Below are 21,068 nucleotides of genomic sequence, written 5' to 3'. Positions count from 1 at the left end.
CAAACTTTTTAGAAAGGTCAACACAAGAAATAAGTGCTTGCTCTGAAATGACAGAGCGAGCAGAAGATTTCATGTTTACCTCCTGAGTCTTCACTCTGGAAAGATGGCCACAGAGTGGCCAAGAGAAAAGAGAAGTTTCTTTCTTTAACCAAGGAGTTGGATTTTTGGCTGCCCTTGCAGTGGCTTAGGAGCAAGATGCTTTATCCACTCAGGGGTCAAACTCTCAAACTGGTGTGACTCCAAGCAAAGGGGCTGCTAAAATTCCTTGACCCAGGAGATTGCTTTTGGTTGCAGGTCAGTGTTTATTCAACTGCGCTTCATCATATTAAGTAAATGGTTTACTTCCAGAAATCTTCCTACCCTGTGACCACTCTGCCACCCTAAATGGTATGGACTGAGAGAAACAAAGCACTTGAAAGGGTAGTTTATTAAGAATCCTGATTTTGGAGGGAAAAAAAAAGAATCCTGACTTTGGGAAAGAAGGATGCAAAGGAACGCCTTTTTTGCCTCCCTCTTTTAGATCAGCTTAAACTCAGCCCCATGGAATCATCCAGATTGGCAAAGATTTGAATGGGCCCTTGGCTGAGCCATTGAAACTCTAGAAAAAACCTGCTTGATACCCATATTTCTCTTCAACTTAATGAATCTATAGAATCCCAATGCCAAGCCTGCCCCGTTGAAACTTTGGTGGAATTTCCACCTCAAACCAGTTCATGATGATTGTGAGGAATCCCTAGAAGTTCTAGGCCTGTCACAGAGCAGCATTGGGGGATCTTCCTTTTGTGCTGGAGAAATTTGTTTCTAGGATTGAAGGGAGAATTGGGGCAAATGACCCAACACTTCTCAACATTCCCTCCTTTGTTATACTCTGGGGAATTCAGGAACTGGCACTGGTTGCACAGATCTGGCAAGGTCGGTAATATACTAGGTTACCGAATCAGAGTCCAGAAAGATCTCAGGCAATATCAGTTATGGTTCAGAGCACATGCTTTGGAGTCAGACCAACCTGGGTTTCAGTCCCAATTCCACTGACTACTAGCTTTGTGGCCTTGGAGAAATGCCTTAACCTCTCTTGGCCTCGATTTCCTCATATTACAAAGAGGGGACTAATCGTCATCCATGAGTGATTGTGAAAGCCGTCTGAGTGTTTTTTTCTTGAAGATATCCCTCCTGGAGACTTCTAGCATCCTACTTCAGCCCTGGTCTAAAATCTTGTTCTTCATTTTTTTTTTTTAAAGTTAAAAAAAAAATTTAAGTAGGCACCATGACCAATGTATACCTTGAGCTCACAACCCTGAGACTAAGAGTCGTATGTTATACTGACTGAGCCACCAGGTGCCCCTAAAACGTGTTCACCTTCAGTTCTAGGAATTTTTTTCGAATTTTAAAAATATTTTCTTCTCATTCATTCTCTGCATTCTCTTTTTTAGGAATTCCTTTTAATCACATAATAGCTCCTCTCTAATGATCCTGTGATCTCCTTAGCCTTTCTTGTCCTATTTCCATCTTTTTGTTCTGCTTGCTGGATGATTTCTAAAACTTTATCTTCCAAACCTATTATATAAGGTTTAATCTCTGCTATCACATTTTCAAATTGTAAGAGTTCCTTTCTTGTTCTTTGCATGTTCCTTTTCTTATTGCATTCTCTTCTTGTTTCATGGGTACAAAATCTTTGCTAAAAGCTCTGAAGATGTGACAATGAGTGTTGGGTGTTGGAGTCTTTTTGTCCTCCCAACACTGCTTCCTTATAGTTTCTTTTTCTCTTTGTTTTGGACCCTCTCAGGTGAGTCTTTTCATTGAATGGGAAGGCAGTAGAAACTTATATGTGTGCATTTTACCACAGAGAGATCAGGTAGGCATGTGGCCTGGCTGCTTTTGTTGGGGGTTCATACAAAATACCAGTTATAATGATTTTCTCAAGGACCAGTCCATTTCCCCTAGAGAAATCCTTTGTCTCTTCCTGGAAGATTTAGGCCTGGCTGCCAGGGTTCTAAGTGCTTTTAGGAGAAAGGTGCTAAGATGATAGACACTTGGTTTTATGGGGTGGGGGAAAGAATCTAAGGGTCTTCTTGTGTCTTAGATATATATACTTTCTACCAGGACACCTGGGTTGCTTAGTGGTTGAGCATCTGCCTTTGGCTCAGATCATAATCCCAGCATCCTCGGATTGAGTCCTGCATCGGGCTCCCTGCATGGAGCCTGCTTCTCCGTCTGCCTGTGTCTCTGCCTCTCTCTCTCTCTCTCTCTCTCTCTCTCTCTCTCTGTCTGTCTCTCATGAATAAAGAAATAAAATCTTTTTTTAAAAAAAAAGGATATACTTTGTATCAAAACTCCTATTTTGGCCCCTCCCTGCATCCCTGCCTTTAAAGGTACCTGGTCTCTGAGTCCAGAACTTCTTGGGACTTCTGTAGCGTGAATGGTCATGCTTCCCCTCCCTGTAGACCTACATGTCACCTTTCTTTGGTCTCCCAAGTCAGTTATCCCGTGTCCTTCTGTTTCCAGCTTCCAAAATATCAACTCACTGTCTTCTCCTGTCATCTCTCCTGAATTCTTTTCCTTATGGGTTTATGCGTTTGCTGTCATTTTAGTGCGTTTCCAGAAAGAACAGAAGAACATCTGCATCAATTGGAAGTCGATTTTAATTTGTTTACTTGTTTATGATCAGTCTCCTATACTTGAATATAAATCCCAGGAAGTCAGGGGCCTGGTCTTGTTCACTGCAGTATTCCTATTTTCTGCAGTGCTGCCTGGCATATCACAGATGTTGAATAAATACTTATTGAATTAATGTATGCATGAATGAATGACATGTAATGTAGATCTCTTTGTACAGTGCCTATTTCCCACTAAAAAATAATATCTTACCCATAACTATTTCTATCTTTGAGAATTAGGCAGTGAAATAAAACTTTATGCTACTCATAGCCATTGATTTTAAATGGAGATAAATCTGCTTTTTTTTTCTTAAGTTCTTTATTTATTTTTTAAAAGTAATCTCTATACCCAAAGTGGGGCTTGAACTCGCCACCCCAAGATCTAGAGTTGCATGCTTTTCTGACTGAGCCAGCCACGCACCCCAAATCTGCTTCTTTTAAATTAAAATCTTTAATGGGGCCATCTAAAATATATTTTCCTTGGCCTAGAACTTCCTCTTCAAACTTGAACTTTTCCTAATAGTGATCTTCCTACCATAACTCGGGATAACTAATAGGATATTGGCTGTTTCTGTTAAAGCAAGGGCTGCATTTGGATGCTAAGAGCCAGGGTAGAAGGATTCCTGGAACTTGAGCTCAGTGTTTCTCATTTACGATGAAACCTTCAGCCGGTCAACCATCTTCCCTCAGTTTCCACTGTCTTACTTGGGGACTAGACCATGGAGACAGAAATATTGATTAAATGATCCCTAACGGTTTTTTTCAGGCTCTAAAATGAGTTTCTGCAGATCTACTAATTATGAAGTGTCAATGAATAATAAATAACCAGCTCTAAGGCCCAGGTCAGACAATAGTGGCATCCCAGGGAAAATGCGCAATCTTTTCAAATGACAAATCAGTTGATTCATTAGATAATTAGGTATATAAATGATGCCTTCTAGGTCTGCCTACATATAGATATCCCAGCTGCAAACCTCTCCATAAATTTATTGTCGTAATTAAAACCATGAAATTAAAGAAATACTACTCAAACTGATGAACGAGATTAATTGTGGTAGGGACAGAAGTCTTCCACAGGTGAAGACTTTGATTAAAGAAGGTGTTGCTTTTTCTAGTCCACAAACAATATTTGATTTCACATCAGTGGTGGCAATCTTTCTGACCAGTTAGGCAAAAATGGAGAGGGCCCTGTGGCACTTCTGGCATGGTGGATGGCTAAACAGTGTAGACAGCTAGTAGGAGAAGAACAGATGCACAGAGTGCCCAGACCTGGAAAATGCTGATCCAGTGTGAAGATGCAACAGCCCTGGTTCTGGAAAAATCCCGATGCATATGATCGATTTTTGGAGGTCCCAGTTCTTTCTGTGTTTGGGTTATACTGTTCATGCTGTTGTAAAATCTGTAGTTCTTGACAGTTGGGTTCTGCAGTGTATTAGTCTGGTGCTAAAAGAGGGATTATCTGTTTTCCATCACAGATCTATTATTCAATTCTTCTTTATCAATGATATTGATATGAAGACTAACCGCTGATATAATATGAATGACGAAGACCAAAAACATCAAGGCTGTGTAGTCTTAGCTTCAGTATCAACTATGTTGAGTGGCCTTGGACGGTTGCTCTCTCTAAGCTTCTGATTCTGTAACTGATAAAATGCGGTGGGGAGGGGTACAAGGAGAGGAGAGTAGGGTGCGCATTAGATGATTCCTAAATCGTATTTTTAAATTCCCTTCCTGGTTTAAAGTTCTGGAATTCTGAGATAATTAGGGAGTAAATAAATGAGGGAAACAAATTGAAGTATTATACCTTCTAATCTCCTGAAAATATTTTTGGAGGAAGATCCCAAGAAATGTCGCACCACCATTAAAATTCCATCAGGACCAACTCCACTGGGCACCTAAACAAGAGCAACATCTTCTTTTCAATAAAACGTTGGCATTGCTCTCGACCAGTTCTCCTGAGGTCTTGCCTCAGGAATGAAAAGTTCTATATCTATCCCTTCAGGCACCTGGTGAGGCAGTGTTCACTTCAGGGGAATCATTTTTGAAGCATAGCTTTTTCTTTAGGGAAACATTGTGGTTATCTTACTTCTCTGAAGGAAAAAAAAAAAAAAAGAACTAGGTTGTTTCTCTTAAGTCTGGGGTTCCTCCAGCATTTAATTTAAAATGAAAATATCCTGGTTTGGCTTTTTTATGCAGATGATTGCCTGACTCTGCCCTCAGACCACCCACACAAGACCAAAACCATAAGCTTTGTGAGTCATTTGGGGAAAGCCCAAATAGAAAAAAGATACTTTCCGTGTTGTTGAGCAGGTGATTTCTAATTCAGTTATAGGGAATCTTCATGCCTCTCAGAGTCATGGATTTTAAATGATTGTATGGAATAACTAACTTATATCCAAGGAAACAACATGCACATTTATTTACCGTGGAAGCAAGAGAGAAGAGCTTTTTTGACTTTCATAAATATCCTGCTACTGTCATTCTAAAACGGAGGGCCGGGATTCAGAGAGGCAGCTTGGTCCTGGTATATTACCGCCTCCTCAAAAACTCTCATTAGTCCTTGAGATACTGTGGTGAATTAATTGCAATTGAAATCATCTAAAATGTTTACTTTTTTCTGTGCTTCTTCACCTTCATGCAAAGTGTTACTTAGAATATTAGCACTGCCTTACAGCTCCTAGCTGCTGTGTGCTTCTCACCACAGCAGGTGGTGGCTTAATACAGAGTACGAGGTACTGATTGTATCTGTGCAGCCCTGTCTCCTGTTATACTCTCCTCAACATCTGTAGCCGCAGTGGCTAGTACAGTGCCCTGTGCATAGAGATACTCAGTGTTTGTTGAATGAGGAGGTTAGCTTAAACTCTTTTCCCAGGAAAGGAACAACTCACTTTTCTTTCATTTCAAAAGCAGTTTTCCACATATCATCACAGTGGGTCTTTCTTGATCATACTTTCTAGTGCCCAGCATATGCTCAGCACACAGGGCAGATGCTTAGCAAATATTGGATGGATGGATGGATGGATGGATGGATGAGGATGAGACAGGCAGCATGAATGAGATCCCACAGCAACCCTGGAAAAGTAGGTAGAAGAGGTATTACCATTGTTAGAACTATATTCCACATAAGATCCTGAGACACTGAAGAGCCAGTGGACTTGGTCAGGGTTTTGGATATTAAATGTTCAGCGTTAAGAATGAGAGAGACTAAGGCTACAAGTTTTTTCTGCCACAAGAAGCAGTGGAATGTTGGTCATAAGAAGGCAAGCTTGCAAGTCAGAGAACCTAGATTTTGAACCCCAGCTCTTGCTCCTTCCTAGCTGTCTGATCTTTGACAAGTTCTGCACCTCAGCTTCCTGTCTGTAAAATTTGTCTTGGGACGGGATGGAGAGAGAGGAGTAATGATAGAACCTACCTCCAAAGGCATTAAATGAAGACTACATGAAACAATATATTTCTATCTGTACCTGGCACTTAGTGTTGGCAAACGGTAGCTGGTGCTGCTGCTGTGCTCATTGCCATGTGGCCTCTTCTTCAGAGAATGAAGGTGGTTCTTAAGGATGGGTCTTTTAAAGATTGCATTTGGGGAAATGACAGTATAGTACCCCCAGCATGAGGCCTGGGGCAGGTGAGAAAGAAGCAGAGTAAGGGAACAGGGCTTTCATTCATCCAGTCGCCCTTTCATGAGATCCTAAAAATGAGTGGGGGGGGGGGGTTGAGAGCATTGGGATGAGCCAGGAGTGGGGAGGATGATATAATTTAATGCCTTCCCTTTACCAAAACCTGGCCTGTGGTAAGCAGCTGGCAGATGCTTTACCCTGACACCCTTGGCTGGCTGTTCAATTGGTATTACAAGACAGACTTTTAAAAACTATGCAGAAATGAATAATGTGGGGAAAATACCTTGTCCAAGAAAGGCACTGCATAAATATGCTAATAGCATTATAGAAGGTTGACTCAGGGAGGAGCTGAAAGATCATCCACAGAGCTGTAATGGCTTTTTCAAATGTTGTACCCTCAGCTTTTAGAGCATGGAACATGGTGGGCATTTAAACACATATCTGATGAATGAATTAATTAATTCACCTAGTCCATTCCCTTGTTTTGCATATGAAGAACCCAGTGTTATCCAGCCACATAATAGGTTCTTAGCTTGAATTTCTAAATATAATAGAGGTACTTAGAATTTTCAATAAGAATGTTAGGCAATCAGTGTTGCTTACTAATGTCAGGACAAAGAAAGAGAGTGTCTCATGAGGAGTTCTGGGCACTGAAATCTAATGATAATGACGATGATTCACATGTCCTGACCCTCCAGAAAATAGAAATGAAATGTGAACGCTAAAATGTGTGAGAGGAGGGGGGCCTGGGTGGCTCAGTGAGTTAGGCATCTGACTCTTGATTTTGGCTCAGGTCATGATCACAGGGTCATGAGATCAAGCCCTGCATTGGGCTCTGCTTGAGATTCTCTCCCTCTGCCCTTCCCCCACGTGCATGCTCTCACTCCTCTATCTCAAAAATAAATAAATCTCTTTTAAAAAATGTGTGAGAGAAAAAGAAAAACCAAGTTGAGTCTGAATCAAAGGAAGAGGATTCTGATTAGGGCAGAGAAAAGTTTGTCAGTGTAAGGATTCTGAAAGAGCAAGGAAGATACTTTTTGTTATGATAGACCATGGTGGAAATTTATCTCTTGAAAATCTGTGAAACACCAGCAAGTAATCAGAGTATTTTTCATACTATACATAAAAATGCTGAAAATTATCCATGAATGTCATCAGATTGGCTAGTACTTGAGTACTTCCATTAGCGGTGTTGGCTTACATTTGAGGTATTCCTACTCAGAAAACTAATAACTAATATTAGTTTGCAAAACCCTTTTATGTACATTAAATGATTTGACTTTGTCCATCAATCCCATGATGTATCCTTTGATATCTAACATTGGGGGAAACTGAGGTACAGGAAATTTATATGACTTACTACCCAAATCCCAAATTCTTCTCACTCTAGGAGGCTGCTTTTTTGTGCGGTTGATGCCTATCCCAACATCAATAGAACAGGTGTCAAGCCAGCAGGTCAGAGCTGGCTATATATATAGGCAGTGTATCTTAACCTTGGATATGCACACAAATCACCTGTCTTCTTAAAATCAGATCCTGGTTCTGTAGGTCTGAGGTAAGGTGGGAGAGTCCAGCCTTTCTGAGAGGGGAGAAAAATTCCCAGGTGATGCCAGTGGTGCTGGTCCATGGATCTAGAGCACAGTTTTTGCTGTTTGTGAATCAGTTATGCTTTCACCAGCAGAATTTCCAGACTAGAAAAAATGTGTTTAAAGCTTTCTGCAGCTTATTCATGTTGAGAGAGGGCCTCCAGCTGACCCCTGACCTTCTCTTCCTAACCTGCAAGAATGAAATGGCCACAGTAAGAAGCAGGCACTATTATTCAGGAGTGAAAATGTGTGTGTGTCTAAGGAGTCTTCAGAAATTTCTGCCCAGGTATCATTCAGGTTGGAATTCTGGAAGGAAAATGTCATTTATTTTACCTGGAGGGCAGGGCAAGAGTGATAAAATCCAGAGCTGAAGAGCTGGAGCAGAATTCTACACGTGAATCCAAAGCAAACAAGACTTGTTTGGTAGGAGAAGCAATGGTCTGTATGTTGTCTTTTAAAAGCCACTTGAAAAGGAAACAAGATGCCCATTCTTTGTGGACATCTTATTAAGACCAGGCAGAAACAGCATCCAACCTTAGGAAGTTTGCAATGTCCAGAATGTGGGACAGAGTTTGGGGGAACCCTCGGGCAAAAAGATAGCCCAAGACAGTAGTTCTCAGCCTGGGTAGCCACTAGAAGTACTCCGGTGCATTAAAAAGTATGAATGCTCTGACCCCACTATAGGGATTGGAAGGGGACCTGGACATCAGGATTTTTTTAAAGGCTCCAGCAGGGTTGACTGTGTAGCCAAGGTTAAGAACCACTAGCCTAAGGCAAAAATGTGGTAAATGTGACAGAAATGTCCCAGGATGGGAAGTGGAGTGAAGAGTTTGTATCAGTATATGCACACAGTGAGTTCTTACTATTCACAATAGTTATGTTCTATAAAATCATTGTGAACACTGAATCAGCAAATCCTGAATCATTGCTTCTGAGGGAGATCCAGGATTAGGTTCCTGCAAGCCTCGCAACATTTTCATTGACCAATTGATACATAACTTTGCTTCATATGTGTTTAAAGACATCTTATGTCATATATATTGTTGATGCATTAATCTCAAACTCAAGGCCAACAGCATTATAACTCAGGCCGGAATGAAGCTTATCTAATACACATGTTTTTTCTGTAAGGCACACCACAGCCTTCTTGCACTTAGGAACACCAGACAGCACCCCAGCACTACTGCGTGTGGGGGGCCCTTTTACGTAGCAAAATCACCAAAGAAAAACATCAACATGAGAAAAACATGGTGCTAAACATGTCTCAAAAAGGACACTCATTTACGGGACAAGAGTCGATGACACAGGAAGGCAGAGGGGTGGCTGTTCAACCTCAGTTGGAAACATAGGCATAAGGGACTCAAATTTTTTGCCACTCTGAGCACATCCATGAATGACCATGAAAATGCTACAAGTATCAATTTGAGGCCTACAGATAAAGTTTAGCAAATCGGTGAATTCACAAATATGGAATCAGTGAATACAGAGGATCAACGGTATATAAAACATGTAATAGGAGAACACAGGACACACTAAACAGTTGTTGTGACAGGTGGAAGGGGACCCAGAAGTTGACAGGGAGCAAAGGGAGCTGACCTGTGGATCTGAGCTGGCCCTCTGGGTGCTGCCCAGCCCTCCTGATCGCCCTATGGCCCCTTTCTCTTCACTGCCGGATCCAGTCTCCAGACAGCCCTTCCCATCTCATCTCCAATAAGAAATGAATGCAGTTCGATTCCTGTCTGTAAACTAAAACAGTCCCAGGGACTGAATAATGCCATGAACCTTGTGCCTGCAGTGTCTCTGAAAGTCTTTTATTGCAGGACTGATTTATAATACCCAAATAGATGAGTTGAGTACAATTACGTAAATACTGTTTCTCTGGGGCAGAGAAGAACAGTACAGTTTAAGTGAAAAATGCAGTACCGAGTCAAAAATTCAAATCGGTATGTGTAATTACAGACCACAGTAAATCAATTTTACAAACACAGTACCAATATCACCACGTTCCAACACCCACAGGGGCTGGCTGTGACAGTTTGGAATCCAAGAAGATACTGAAGGTGAAGCAAAGCAGAAATTGGGATGGGTGAAACCTCAATAGCTTGTCTTGAATCACATGGTGATTCAATCAAATATAATTAAGAAGCCAGGAGAGCCTAAACCATCCAATTTCTAATTAACAAAAAAAAAATCATCTAATTAGCAATGTAAGCTCAAATTGTGGGCTTTTTGAATGGTCATTTATGTGTATTATTACATTTGACATTTAGATTGAATGCTTTAATGAAAACAAGAACCAATTCCCTAATCAGTAAATTGCCCCGCGAGTCACAATGCTGAGAAACTCCAGTTCTCATTCTTCTATCAAGTAACTAAGTTAAGAATTAGGACCACATAATACATTCCTAATTATTTATCACCCTTCTCCTAACACTAGAAAGAAAAGAAAAAAGATTTTGCTTGATCAAGGCAAAGTTCAGAGTTTCACGCCCAGAGAAATCCTGGCACCAGTCACGCATTTGGCTGGGGCTGAGTTGAGGCCCCGATGGAAAGGATTTATGCATCTAATGATGCCAGTCCTTGCCTAATGAGTGCCATGACATTTAAGAGCCACATTGCCCTCTTATCTGGGAGCCTTTAAATTCCAGCAGCAGGCTTTGCCTGTGGTTCAGCTCAAGGCAGGAGTTCGTAGACAAGGTTTTAAAATATCTTTTGTTAGTCCCTTTCAGGAGATTGACCTGTTTCTCCTCTGGACAAGTGTTGCTAGCAGTGTCAAGATGTAAAAGGATACCCTGACGATTTGTTCAGTGACTGCTGTGGCTTTGGGACTGATGCTCTGAGTGGGGCTTAGTTGCTCAGTCATGAAACCCTGGCTGTTTGCAGTTCCATACTAGGATTGCTTTTCTGGTACCCATGCTCAGTTAGCAGCCCTGCCATTGTTAAACACAGGATGCAGATCGCATTTTGTAAATTTAAGAAGCACCTCCTGAATAGGCATGTGAGCAAAGGTAAGCATGCGAGCAGTTGACAATTTGATGGTTGTCTTTTAAGAAAGGGATAGGAGAAAAGTTTTGTCATCAAACATCTACTTTTCTGAGTTTCTCCACTTTCTTCCTTAAATACAACGACTGGGACATTTTTATGGATATATTGGAAAATGAAAAAGGATCTGTACCCTCTTAAATCCCCTCCTGGCCACTTGCTGGACTCAATGATTTACCCTACTTGGTGTCATAAAAATGATTCAAATTCTGAATCTCCGTCTAAATTCAATCCTGGATTTCATCTCTTCAGTCTCTATGTGGGTAGAAATTCCACAGACAAGCCTCAGGGTTGAGTACGTGTAGGTATAAATATAGACAGGAGGAGAAACAAAATGTAGGAAAGTAGAAGTTAACCCAGTATATAGAAACTTTAGAAGTGGTTGGGTTGATCCCACAGTCCCTTGAATTGGCTTAAGCATCTGCTTCAGTGGTGTCAAATTACTTCCATAGTTGATGTCATTGGTTTTGATAGAATGGAATGAGAGGATTTGGACAGTTTCCTTTTAGGACTGCTTGATTTGAAGTTAAACTTGTGAGTAAGAGTCAACCAATTTCTATAAAATGTATATATTGGCTTCTTGTCTAACTTATTTCATAAATAATGACAATATAAAGTCAAATAGCAGTTATCTAAAATAGATTTTCTACTGGATGACACCCAGTTTTGCCATTATAGAAACTGACAAAAGAGGACAAATGAAATGTACCAATGATTAATGCAGCAATAAAAGTCTGCCAAAAACATCCTAATTTACTTCTTAAAAGCCCAAATGTTTAAGTGATAATGTGAAGGCAGAAACATACATCTTTGCTCTGCCCAAAGGCTGAGCCGTCTGTAGAGTAATAAGAGCTGACATCAGTGACAAGGACTCGCATTATTGAAAAAGCCTCTCCAGGTGCTTTCCCTGCATCAGAATGCTTTCATTTAAATACTGTATAAAAATGAGATTTAATAGGGAAAAAGAGATTTAACAGTGTGTATTTGTCAACCTTGTTGTGATGTTCTTTGCGGCTTTATCTTCTTCCAGAGTCTCCATTTGTTTTGTTTTGTTGCTTAGGCAAGTGTACATTTTCTCTTTTCCTGAGAGTGTGTGGCTTCCTCTTTGGGCTTGTCGGGAACACCCCATCCAACAACCACATCTTTGCTTTGTAGCATGTTCTCTCTTCTTCCCCCAGAATGAGGTGGAGTCTGAAGCTGTTTGGGGGAGTCATCTTCTGGTGTCCAGATGTTGTAAGCACTGGTTTTCCAAACCTTTGAACAAGAAGCAGAGAGCAAGCATGCAGAGTTGAGGCATATAACCTTCTAGATTTGCTTTTAATCTATTCCCTGAAGCAATGATGGCAGAGCATGTTAATTTTAACCTTAGTAATTAATAACTCCTCCCCCTCCCCTTTACACAAATCTGTACTTGGCCATAAATGTGATTGGTGTTGTCTTTTTTTGCATGATGTCACTGATCAAACACTCTGGTTTTGTTTTTTTTATGTGTTTTTTTTTTTAATGTATTCTTGCAGTACTATTAATCTTTTCTTCCCCCAAAGATTCCCACTACAGGGCCTCAGATTACTGGTTGTGACACCACAAAACCAACTAAAGAAGAGGAATCCAGGGTCTAATAAGATCATTTCACCACTGAGCCTCTAAAATGTTGGCTTTTTTTTTTTCCTTAAGCAAATGCGTGGAATCATTCATACAAGTGGTGTTAACAGAACTCTACTCTTTGAAAATGGAAAGCCCTTAGTAGCAGTTCCTTAGATGCTCTGAAAGTACTCTCAAAAAATTCTTGGATGGCACCTGAAAGATGCCTGATAAGCAGGCCTTAAATCTAAAGGAATGAACAGAAACACCCCCTACCCGCCCCGTAACTTTGAAACAATAGCTGTAGCTATTTTGTAGCTGGCAGAAGGTTGAGTTTTTTCTCCATCAAAATTGACAAGTATCAAACCATCTCCTACAGCAAAATTTAAGAATTATATGATGTGAGCCCTCAAACTGGTGTATTCAGCAAAGATTCTACTGATACTCTGAATTTCTTTTGGGAATAGGTCTAGAAAATATTGTTAAAGTTACACCATTTTTAACCTATAACTAGAATATATTCTCTAGGCTTTGTCATAGTATGTTTACATGCATAGCATGTATGCAAGAGTAGGGAATTGTCTAGGACCTTTTAATTTGGAAAGAAATTTGAAATTAATATTTTAACATACTATGCAGATATGTGGCTTCCTCGTTCTACTTTTTAAAATCCCTAAATTAGGATGAGTTACTTTTATAAAGTTTACTTGCAGTTGGACTGAATTTTATCACATGAGCATCTAGAATTTACAAATTTTAATGAAGCATGAGTTTTTCTTGAGAAAGACAGCTTGTTGAATTAAAAGTGGAGATACTGGCTTATGAGTAAAAAAGGATTAAAATTTCAAAACCCCTGTGTGGCTGAACATAATGAGGATACAGAATTCAACTTTAGGTTGAGAAGACAAGCTATTTGGTTTGAGGAAAGAGGGTGCTATTAGGAATATGGGAACACTGAACTGCCCTTATTAAAAAAAAAAAAAGTCAGCTTCTAGATTCTAAACTCTAGAACAGAATGTTAAGCCTGTAAGTAGGTGAAAACACATAGCGGTAGCAAGGCAAAGTGCTGGTTGATGGGATTGGCAGAAATACTCTAACCATGAGAGGCGTGCAGAGGACTTTGAGCATGACAGTTCCTGAGGCTATCTACTATCCTGCCCATGAAAACCTCACTCAGCAAAGCAGAGAATAACAATCAGCTCTATCATTTATTGAGTTTAGGCCTTGGTTTTTAACATATAAAAAATTGGGGTCCCCATGAAACAAGAATTGTACTTTGACTCTCCTGATAGAAAAAACAGTAGCAAAAAGAGCTATGAATTCAGCAACATGTAAATTAATTTATTTTTTATTAGTTTTAATACTCTGCATATATCTAAAACTGATTTGCAATACAGCATTTCATCTGTGAACAAAGTGCAGTGCACATAGGGATTTACTACCCAGTGGCCCACAGCTCATAACTTAGGAATTCTTGAATTACCTTTCAGGGGGCTTCCAGCTCTGAAATGTTATGAATCTCTGCTCCTAACAATAATTTTTAAAGCAGAAATTGCATTCAGTGGATAAGTTTCAGCAGAACAGGGAAGTATGCAATGTATCTTTGAAAGATCTCCATTAAAGTTTGTTAGGATAAAGTTTCAGTGACAACGGAGCTTCAATTATCTGGACTGTTCTGCCTGTAGGGATCACGTCTCTCCTCGACGGTGAGGTATGATGCTTAACCTGACAGTGAACCAAAGCGGTAGTTGGGCCAGTATCCCAAAAACTTCTTCATTCTACAAACCTTATCATTTGTCACATTAGAAAGCAGAAAAAGTAGTTATATACCTAATTTTCTTACAAGAGTCTTTTCCAAAAAAACTTTTACTGAATTTTACTTCAGTAGGTAAGAATTGAGATGAAGTCCAGTTTGGTCAAAGGAAAAGGGTAAGAAATCTGATTTCCAGGCTTTCAGGAAAATACTTAAAAGAACAGATCCCAGAGCCAGGTATCATATTTTCCTCTAAAAAAGGCATTGAAAGGAGTCTCATTAAAGATATTTCGAGATGAAAAAGAAATCATAAGGTTAAATGAGGTCAGAGAAGTTGGCCAGCCAATAATGATATGATAGAGTTTATTGCCAGATTATAAGACCCTTTGTACTCACATCAGAGAGCTCCACTGCTGTAGCAAGATTATTTTTAGCTGTTTTTTCCATATTTCAACGAGACTTATTCGGTATTTGTTATTTATTTTTGGTTCACTTGAATTTATAAACGTTCCCCAAATATAGTATTCTATTAGCATATGTACGCATACATACATGGGTACATGTGCATACCTGAAATTTCTGTAATAAGACATAAGCAATATTGAATCTATACTGTACACAGTATTAAGTTATAGCTTCAGTTTTTCAAGAGCAAAGAGGCACAACCTTGCTCCCCTGGGTGATTTTTAGTAGGATTTTCAATATAATGAATCCACCCTGAAACATGCCGATCCTCCACTCTCACTATTATAAAGTCACAAATGCAATATAAATTCAGGACTTCAATTCTGCTGGAACCTGCCAATTTCTAATCTATATTGAGATTTTTTTTTTTCCCAAGGTGTACTTAATTCTGCAGTGTTCAAATATACCCGGGGGCAGCTTACATCTGAATGCAGCATTGGCTGTTGACTACTGCATAGCAGTCAGCAAGTGGGAACATTCTAAAGGTCTGCCTCTAGCTAGAGCCATTCTGGAACAGCTAACACAGAAGACTGTATTCACTGCTCTCCCTCCCTACTCACAGGAAAAGGAGTTTTATTTATGAGCTTTTTGGGTTTTTTGGGTTTTGGGGTTGTTTTTGTTGTGGTTTTTTTTTTTTTTTTTTTTTTTTTTTTTTTTTTTTTTGCTTGAATATCCATTTTCCCTCTATTTATCACCACTTCAAATGAGTTCTTTTGGTTTAAAAAAAAAAATGGAGTGATGGGACAACGATCAATGCTCTGCCCCTGGCCACCTCATTAATGCCACAGTGGTATGGTCTATTTTCCTGCACTCGGCCCATGGCATTTGTTATTTCCTCTGCCACTTTGTACCTAACAAGGTAAGGTATTCCAGCACACAGAGTAACACCGAAATTGGCTTTGTGGTCAAAGCCTCTACCTAGTATCTCTACCTGAAGAATTGTTTTCACCACAAAATGGCACGGTTGGCAAGTCACTTGCCACCTGCTTTTGTCTCCTTTCCCACAGGAAGACAAACCTGTATTGTCTCGGAGCCTTGGTTCTCTTTGGAGAAATGAGGCATTTGCCCAGCATGACTTTGCTCTTATTTAGATGTAGCATCCAGCCTGGGGCTAAATTCATGGCCCTCTCAGCAAATTGGAAGCTTAGTGTGAGGCATTTTGCTCAGTTACTGCAGCAGGTTGACTCTTAAAGAGACCTTTCTCTTTTGGTGCCAGCTGTGGGAGTCTTTATGATACAGACAAGGGTTTGGGCCTTTAGTAGAAAGTTACTGGGAAAAGGCCCTGGCACCTGAGGTATAATTGATTTCTTTATTAGAGGCAGACACCAAGTTTATGCCATATCCTTGTAACATCAGTCGAGCTCAGGAATATATGAAGACATGTATATGGTTGTCTAGGAATAAATCCCTGTAAGTCCCATTAAGTTAGGGAACAGTCTTGTTCCATTCTCAATAACTGGTGGATTCCTTGGATATCGACAAGCCTCCCCAAGGATGCCCATCAATGGGGAGGTAGTGTGGCTTTTAAGATGACTTTAGGTGGAAAGAAGCAAATGGACTCCATTCAAAAATGGAATTCAACTGATACATATTTGGGGTATTGTTCTCAGCATCCAAAGGTGGAGACCCTCTTCGTGGTATTACCACCCATGATTATAGATTGACTTGTCGCCTCGAACCAAGCGAGGTGCTAAGGGCCCTGCCAGTTCAAAGCTGTGTGTCTCTCTTTAGCAAGGTCTGCTTTTATGGTTTTGGGCTTACTCTAATCCTGGCTGTGAAGAGGAGTCCCCATTTCCACTTGAGGCATGCCTGGCTGGCACCATTCAGAGCATTTACCGGATATCTTGAAATGGTTGCCAAGGTATCAGAAAGCAAAGATGTCTAAGCTGGACCATCCCAGCACTCAGTGCAGCCCTAAACAAGTCTACCCAATTTTATATAAATACTTAGACAGGCATGAAATGGATTTTCTGGATGTTTGGCTTTTCTTCCTATTGGCTTCTCTCTTCATTTTTGCTGCTGCTCCCTTTTTATTTATTTTTTTCTTTCTGCTTTTTTTTTTTTTCTTTTTCTCTTGCTGATCCTGATCCAACCAGGTAGCAATGCGTTTTCCAGGGAACCTTTTTAAATAGTTTCGTCCCTAGTCTATTTAGTGGAAAGGCAAGCTATTTCAGCCTCTTAGGGTCAAAAATTTTTAAAACAATGTTCCCTTTGCGTTTAAGTTCAGTGATAATTCTCTGCCTTTGATAGAATCTACCTAAGGTGGAAATCTCTCAGGTTACAAATGGTAAACTCAGCAGCTCCTTTTCTGCCTCTCTCTTTTGTTAATAAAGAAATTTCTAGCCCTTCCGGTTGTCCCCCCTTCCACACAAGTTGCCCTTCTGGCCACATAAAGCCACATGGGAACATTGACAACAAAGATGTGAGCCCCATTGCTCTCAGGGCCTGGTCGATGCCAGCCTACCACAAGCTACCTTCCCACGCCACCACTGCCCCAAATACAGTTTCTGGAAACACCCAGCCTTTTAGTTCTGGTCTTTATCTTTTAAGTGGGGGCAAGGTAGCCTGCTGCTCAGGTCCTGGTGGGGTGGGTGCTGCCCCACCGGAGATACAGTCTACACAGAGCAGAACTTCTTACACTGGGGTGTCAGGTCTGCTTAATAAAAAACATAGATTAACACCAGCAAAGAAGTGCTTGTCTGGGCCTGGGAGAGCAAATACCTCACTGTAGGGGATACAGCCTGAGATGGAACTTAATGGCTTCCCTGAAAAATGTTTAAAAATGCATGTGGCTCACTTCCATGTTAGCGCGGCCGCAGTCAAAATAAACCAGACCTGTCAGGAGGCAGCGCTGAGAGAATGTTATGAATAGACTTACTTTGTAAAGTTGTCACTTTACACGCCCAGAAAAACCAACCAAGGGTAACGTCGGCTCCCCCGGCGTTGATTTTGGTTAAATCCCTCCCTCAAATGACCTCAATTTAATTTGGCTAGTTATGGGAGTTTTGTTGCTTTTTCCTAGTTTTCTGGAAAAGAAATTTAACATGGGGGCCACGCAGATGTTGCCCACTGTACGGAAGAGCTGAGCGTGCTGGTAAAAACCATTCTCAGCTCACTGAGAGCACCCCACTGGCTTCTGAATGAAAGCCTTGTTACCTGGAGGTGTTTTCAGTCTGAAGTCTGGCATTAACCTGTCAAACCAAGGGAAAGAATCGGCCCTTTCACACACAGTTGCCCGTGTCCTGTACAGACCCTGAGGTCTGTGTTCAGACTCCGGCCCTCGCGGAGCCTGCACCCCCTTCAGAGGTGATAGCTCCCCTGCCTCCTGGTTGGAAGGACTAGTCCACCATGTAGTTGAGCCCAGCAAAGATCCCAAACGGTGACCAGCCTGCACGCTCTTCAAGGAGTCCACCCTGTGACATGGGTAATGTCGGGTTTTGTGTGTTTCCAAAAAAAAAAAAAAAATGTCCAGCACTTGTTCTTTTCACTCTTGGCAGATGGCCACTTTACCAGGCTGTCAAGTCTCACCTGATTTATAGTCCTACTGCCACAAATCTTGATTTCTAGAGTTAGAACGGAAACCAGATCCTGACCCACAAAGGCTAAGGCCAGATGCATGGGCACTGTAGGTATAGCCTCCTTGGGGAAACCCAACCCACCAAGAGGACCACACAGCATCTTTTTTAACCCCCTGCAGGGGAGGGCCCTGCCAGGCCTATATTCAGCCTGTGGGGACCACTGATAGAGTCGTCAGATAGTTAGCGTCACCTCTTAGGGTCAAAAGGTATTGTGGGTTCTCTGTGACCCAGGCTAAAGGGGGGGGAATAACCTATTTCATTTTATTTTTTTTTTTCCAGTTCTCTCAGGCCAGGCACACCACAGCCCTTTGAAACGATCTGTGTCCCTTACCCCACCCATGAATGTGCCAAACCAGCCTCTAGGACATGGATGGATGTCTCATGAGGACTTACGAGCTAGAGGACCCCAGTGCCTCCCATCCGATCATGCCCCCCTGTCTCCACAAAGCAGTGTAGCCTCTTCAGGAAGTGGTGGGAGTGAACACTTAGAAGATCAGAACACTGCTCGTAACACATTCCAAGAAGAAGGTAGTGGTATGAAAGGTGAGTGACTGAACAAGAAACCACTGGGAACAGAGTCTGTCCCTTTATTTGGAGTCAGAAGGGGTAAAAAGAGAGATAGGAAGTCAGCAAGAATGGAGCCCAGCCCCCTCTCCCACAGGCTTGTGCATTTGACCCCTCCTTTGCAGAGCTCCGGGGTTGACCATGGTGGAAAGGGCTCTAATTCCCCTCCCAGGGCTTCGGGCCAAAATCTCGGAAGCAGGAACCAGAGCAAGAGAGGTCAAGACTCTCTCTCTCTCTTTTTTTTTTTTAATGCGGTGACTTGCAGGCAATTAAATGAGTCACAGCTAACAGTGATAGGATCTACTGTGCACGTACATTGCTCAGCCTGCCCTGTTTGTAAAGGCGCTGAGCTACTCCAGCTTTCTACCTCGTTGGCTGTGGCCAGGGAACCGTCAATAATTTAGCAAAACAAACCACAGGATCTTTCTTTTAAGTCTCTCTTGATGCAGAATTGTAATAGTGCTTCCTTTCTCTCCCCCCTTTTCTTTGATACCCAAAGAAACTTTTAAACCCTTTCCTCTGCATCTCTTTAAGAGATATGGACAAAAATACCACTGAGAATCTCTGACAGTGTTTTAAGTCTGATAACAGATTTGCATACAGGTGATAAAGGCCTTCTTGTGCAGCATAAATAAATGTACATTGCCCTGTAAATCTATCCTCCTCTTAAGATATTCATCGAGAGACAGAGATTTCCAAATTACCCGTGATAGGTTCAAAGAGGATATGTGCATTTTGTATTTTTAGACACCAAGTTGTTCAAAGTCTGGGAAGTCCACAGGGAAGGATGCTCATCAGAGATACAGTGATAACAATTTTAGATGGAGAAACACTAATTAGCCATGCTTCTGAGTGTACAGTACTGAGGGGGCTCTGAGAGCACCCTCTTTGCTGGCATCCATAGTCCCAAGGTTTTTGCTGTTTCTATCTTTCCCTCAAGAAAGATCAGTGTTGACATAGGAGGCTGTATCCCAAGTCCCCTCCCCGCCATGGTAGCATGGCACAGAAAGATGCCCATGCCAGTTGTGAGAGAGTACTAGGCTGACACATGGAGCCTATCCGTTAGGGGAACAAGGCTGTCAGGAAGTGGCTTCCCTGGTGCATTCCTTGAATATTCCTCTCCCTCAGCTGCGGCTGCGGCGGCAGGCCCGTATGCTCCCCATGCCACCCCCATCCCATGGTGAGTGCCCAGAATGAGTGGGATGTGTCTTGATGCTTTCTTCTGCTGATACAAGTGGGTCTTTAAAGGTGTTTAACAGACAGCACAAACAATGGCTCATTTTGGCATGGAGGGGATATGTGTCCTCTTTCTCTTTCACAGTTTTCAAGGAAATGTGTCATAATTTTGGAGACCTAGCAAAACTCATTTCTGAGTTCATGCTACATGATTATGTGCTCAAGCAGCCCCAGGTGATGGGTAGCAGATGAGCCTCAGCCATGCTTTAGGTAAGCCTGCAGGGCGTCTGTCACTGGGGCACTCAAGTACCTGAGGACCAAGGGAGACAGAGACAGCCATTGCTCTGGACCGACTTCTTCCCAGGCTAAATGGAGTGTCTGGGCGGCATATTTCCAAGAAAGCGTATATGTGGTTCTAATTGGTAACTGTGGGAAGGAGGCCTTGGCTTTTGTGTTCAAAGGGCAAGGTGGGTCCTGAGGGAAGGCCTTTTCCAGGAATGCTGGTCCTGTCTGGTTATAAGAGGTTTGCTTTCTTTTCTTCCTTTTGCTTTCTTTTCTTTCATCCTTTCTTCTTTCCTTCCATTTGTTCCTTCGTTCTTTCTTTCAGCTTTAATGTATACCTTCAACATCCTCCCAAAGTAGGTAAACATGTGCTCATTATGTGCTGTCATTTTGAGGTGAGAAGAGAATAATGAGAGCATCTTTTTTAAAGTGGAACAAATGATGGAAAAATTGAATAAATTTCTTATTGCTGTCGTAGAATAAAAGCCAAAATATTCCAGGTTCAGGGAATATCCCATATATAAGCTTCTTCTATTCTTTTCTTCAGAATTGATAAGAATTGTCTCCTCAGAGATTCTTCAGTTAGAAAGTGATGCAGATAAGCTCTTATATCCAAGATTTTCTACATAGGCCCAAGGAGTATGGTCAGAAAGCAGGCTCTTTGGTGACTGGACAAAACAGGACTCTTTCCTATATACACCCACCTTCTGGTGACCCATCCAACTGCCCTGCTCCCAAAGAATTGGATTTGGGGTTCAAAATATAAAGTC

At 41.4% G+C, this 21,068-nt stretch overlaps 1 protein-coding gene across 4 annotated transcripts in view; it reads left to right on the top strand.

The window, feature by feature from the left end:
• Nucleotides 1-21,068, top strand: part of SAMD4A (sterile alpha motif domain containing 4A) — a 216,428-nt gene that overhangs the window by 143,551 nt on the left and 51,809 nt on the right. For 3 of the 4 annotated variants that reach the window (XM_055303730.1, XM_055303732.1, XM_055303733.1), the window contains one exon: nucleotides 18,556-18,819. The exons of the other annotated variant lie outside the window; for it this stretch is intronic. In XM_055303730.1, coding sequence (XP_055159705.1) covers nucleotides 18,556-18,819 — 264 coding nt within the window. The remainder of the gene's footprint in view (nucleotides 1-18,555; nucleotides 18,820-21,068) is intronic. 4 annotated transcript variants of the gene reach the window in all.

This window comes from Nyctereutes procyonoides, unplaced genomic scaffold, assembly GCF_905146905.1.
Source record: "Nyctereutes procyonoides isolate TBG_1078 unplaced genomic scaffold, NYPRO_anot_genome, whole genome shotgun sequence".
NCBI classification, from domain to species: Eukaryota; Metazoa; Chordata; class Mammalia; order Carnivora; family Canidae; genus Nyctereutes; species Nyctereutes procyonoides.
Note: the sequence above shows the minus strand (reverse complement) of the source record. Positions and strands in the feature narration are given on the sequence as shown.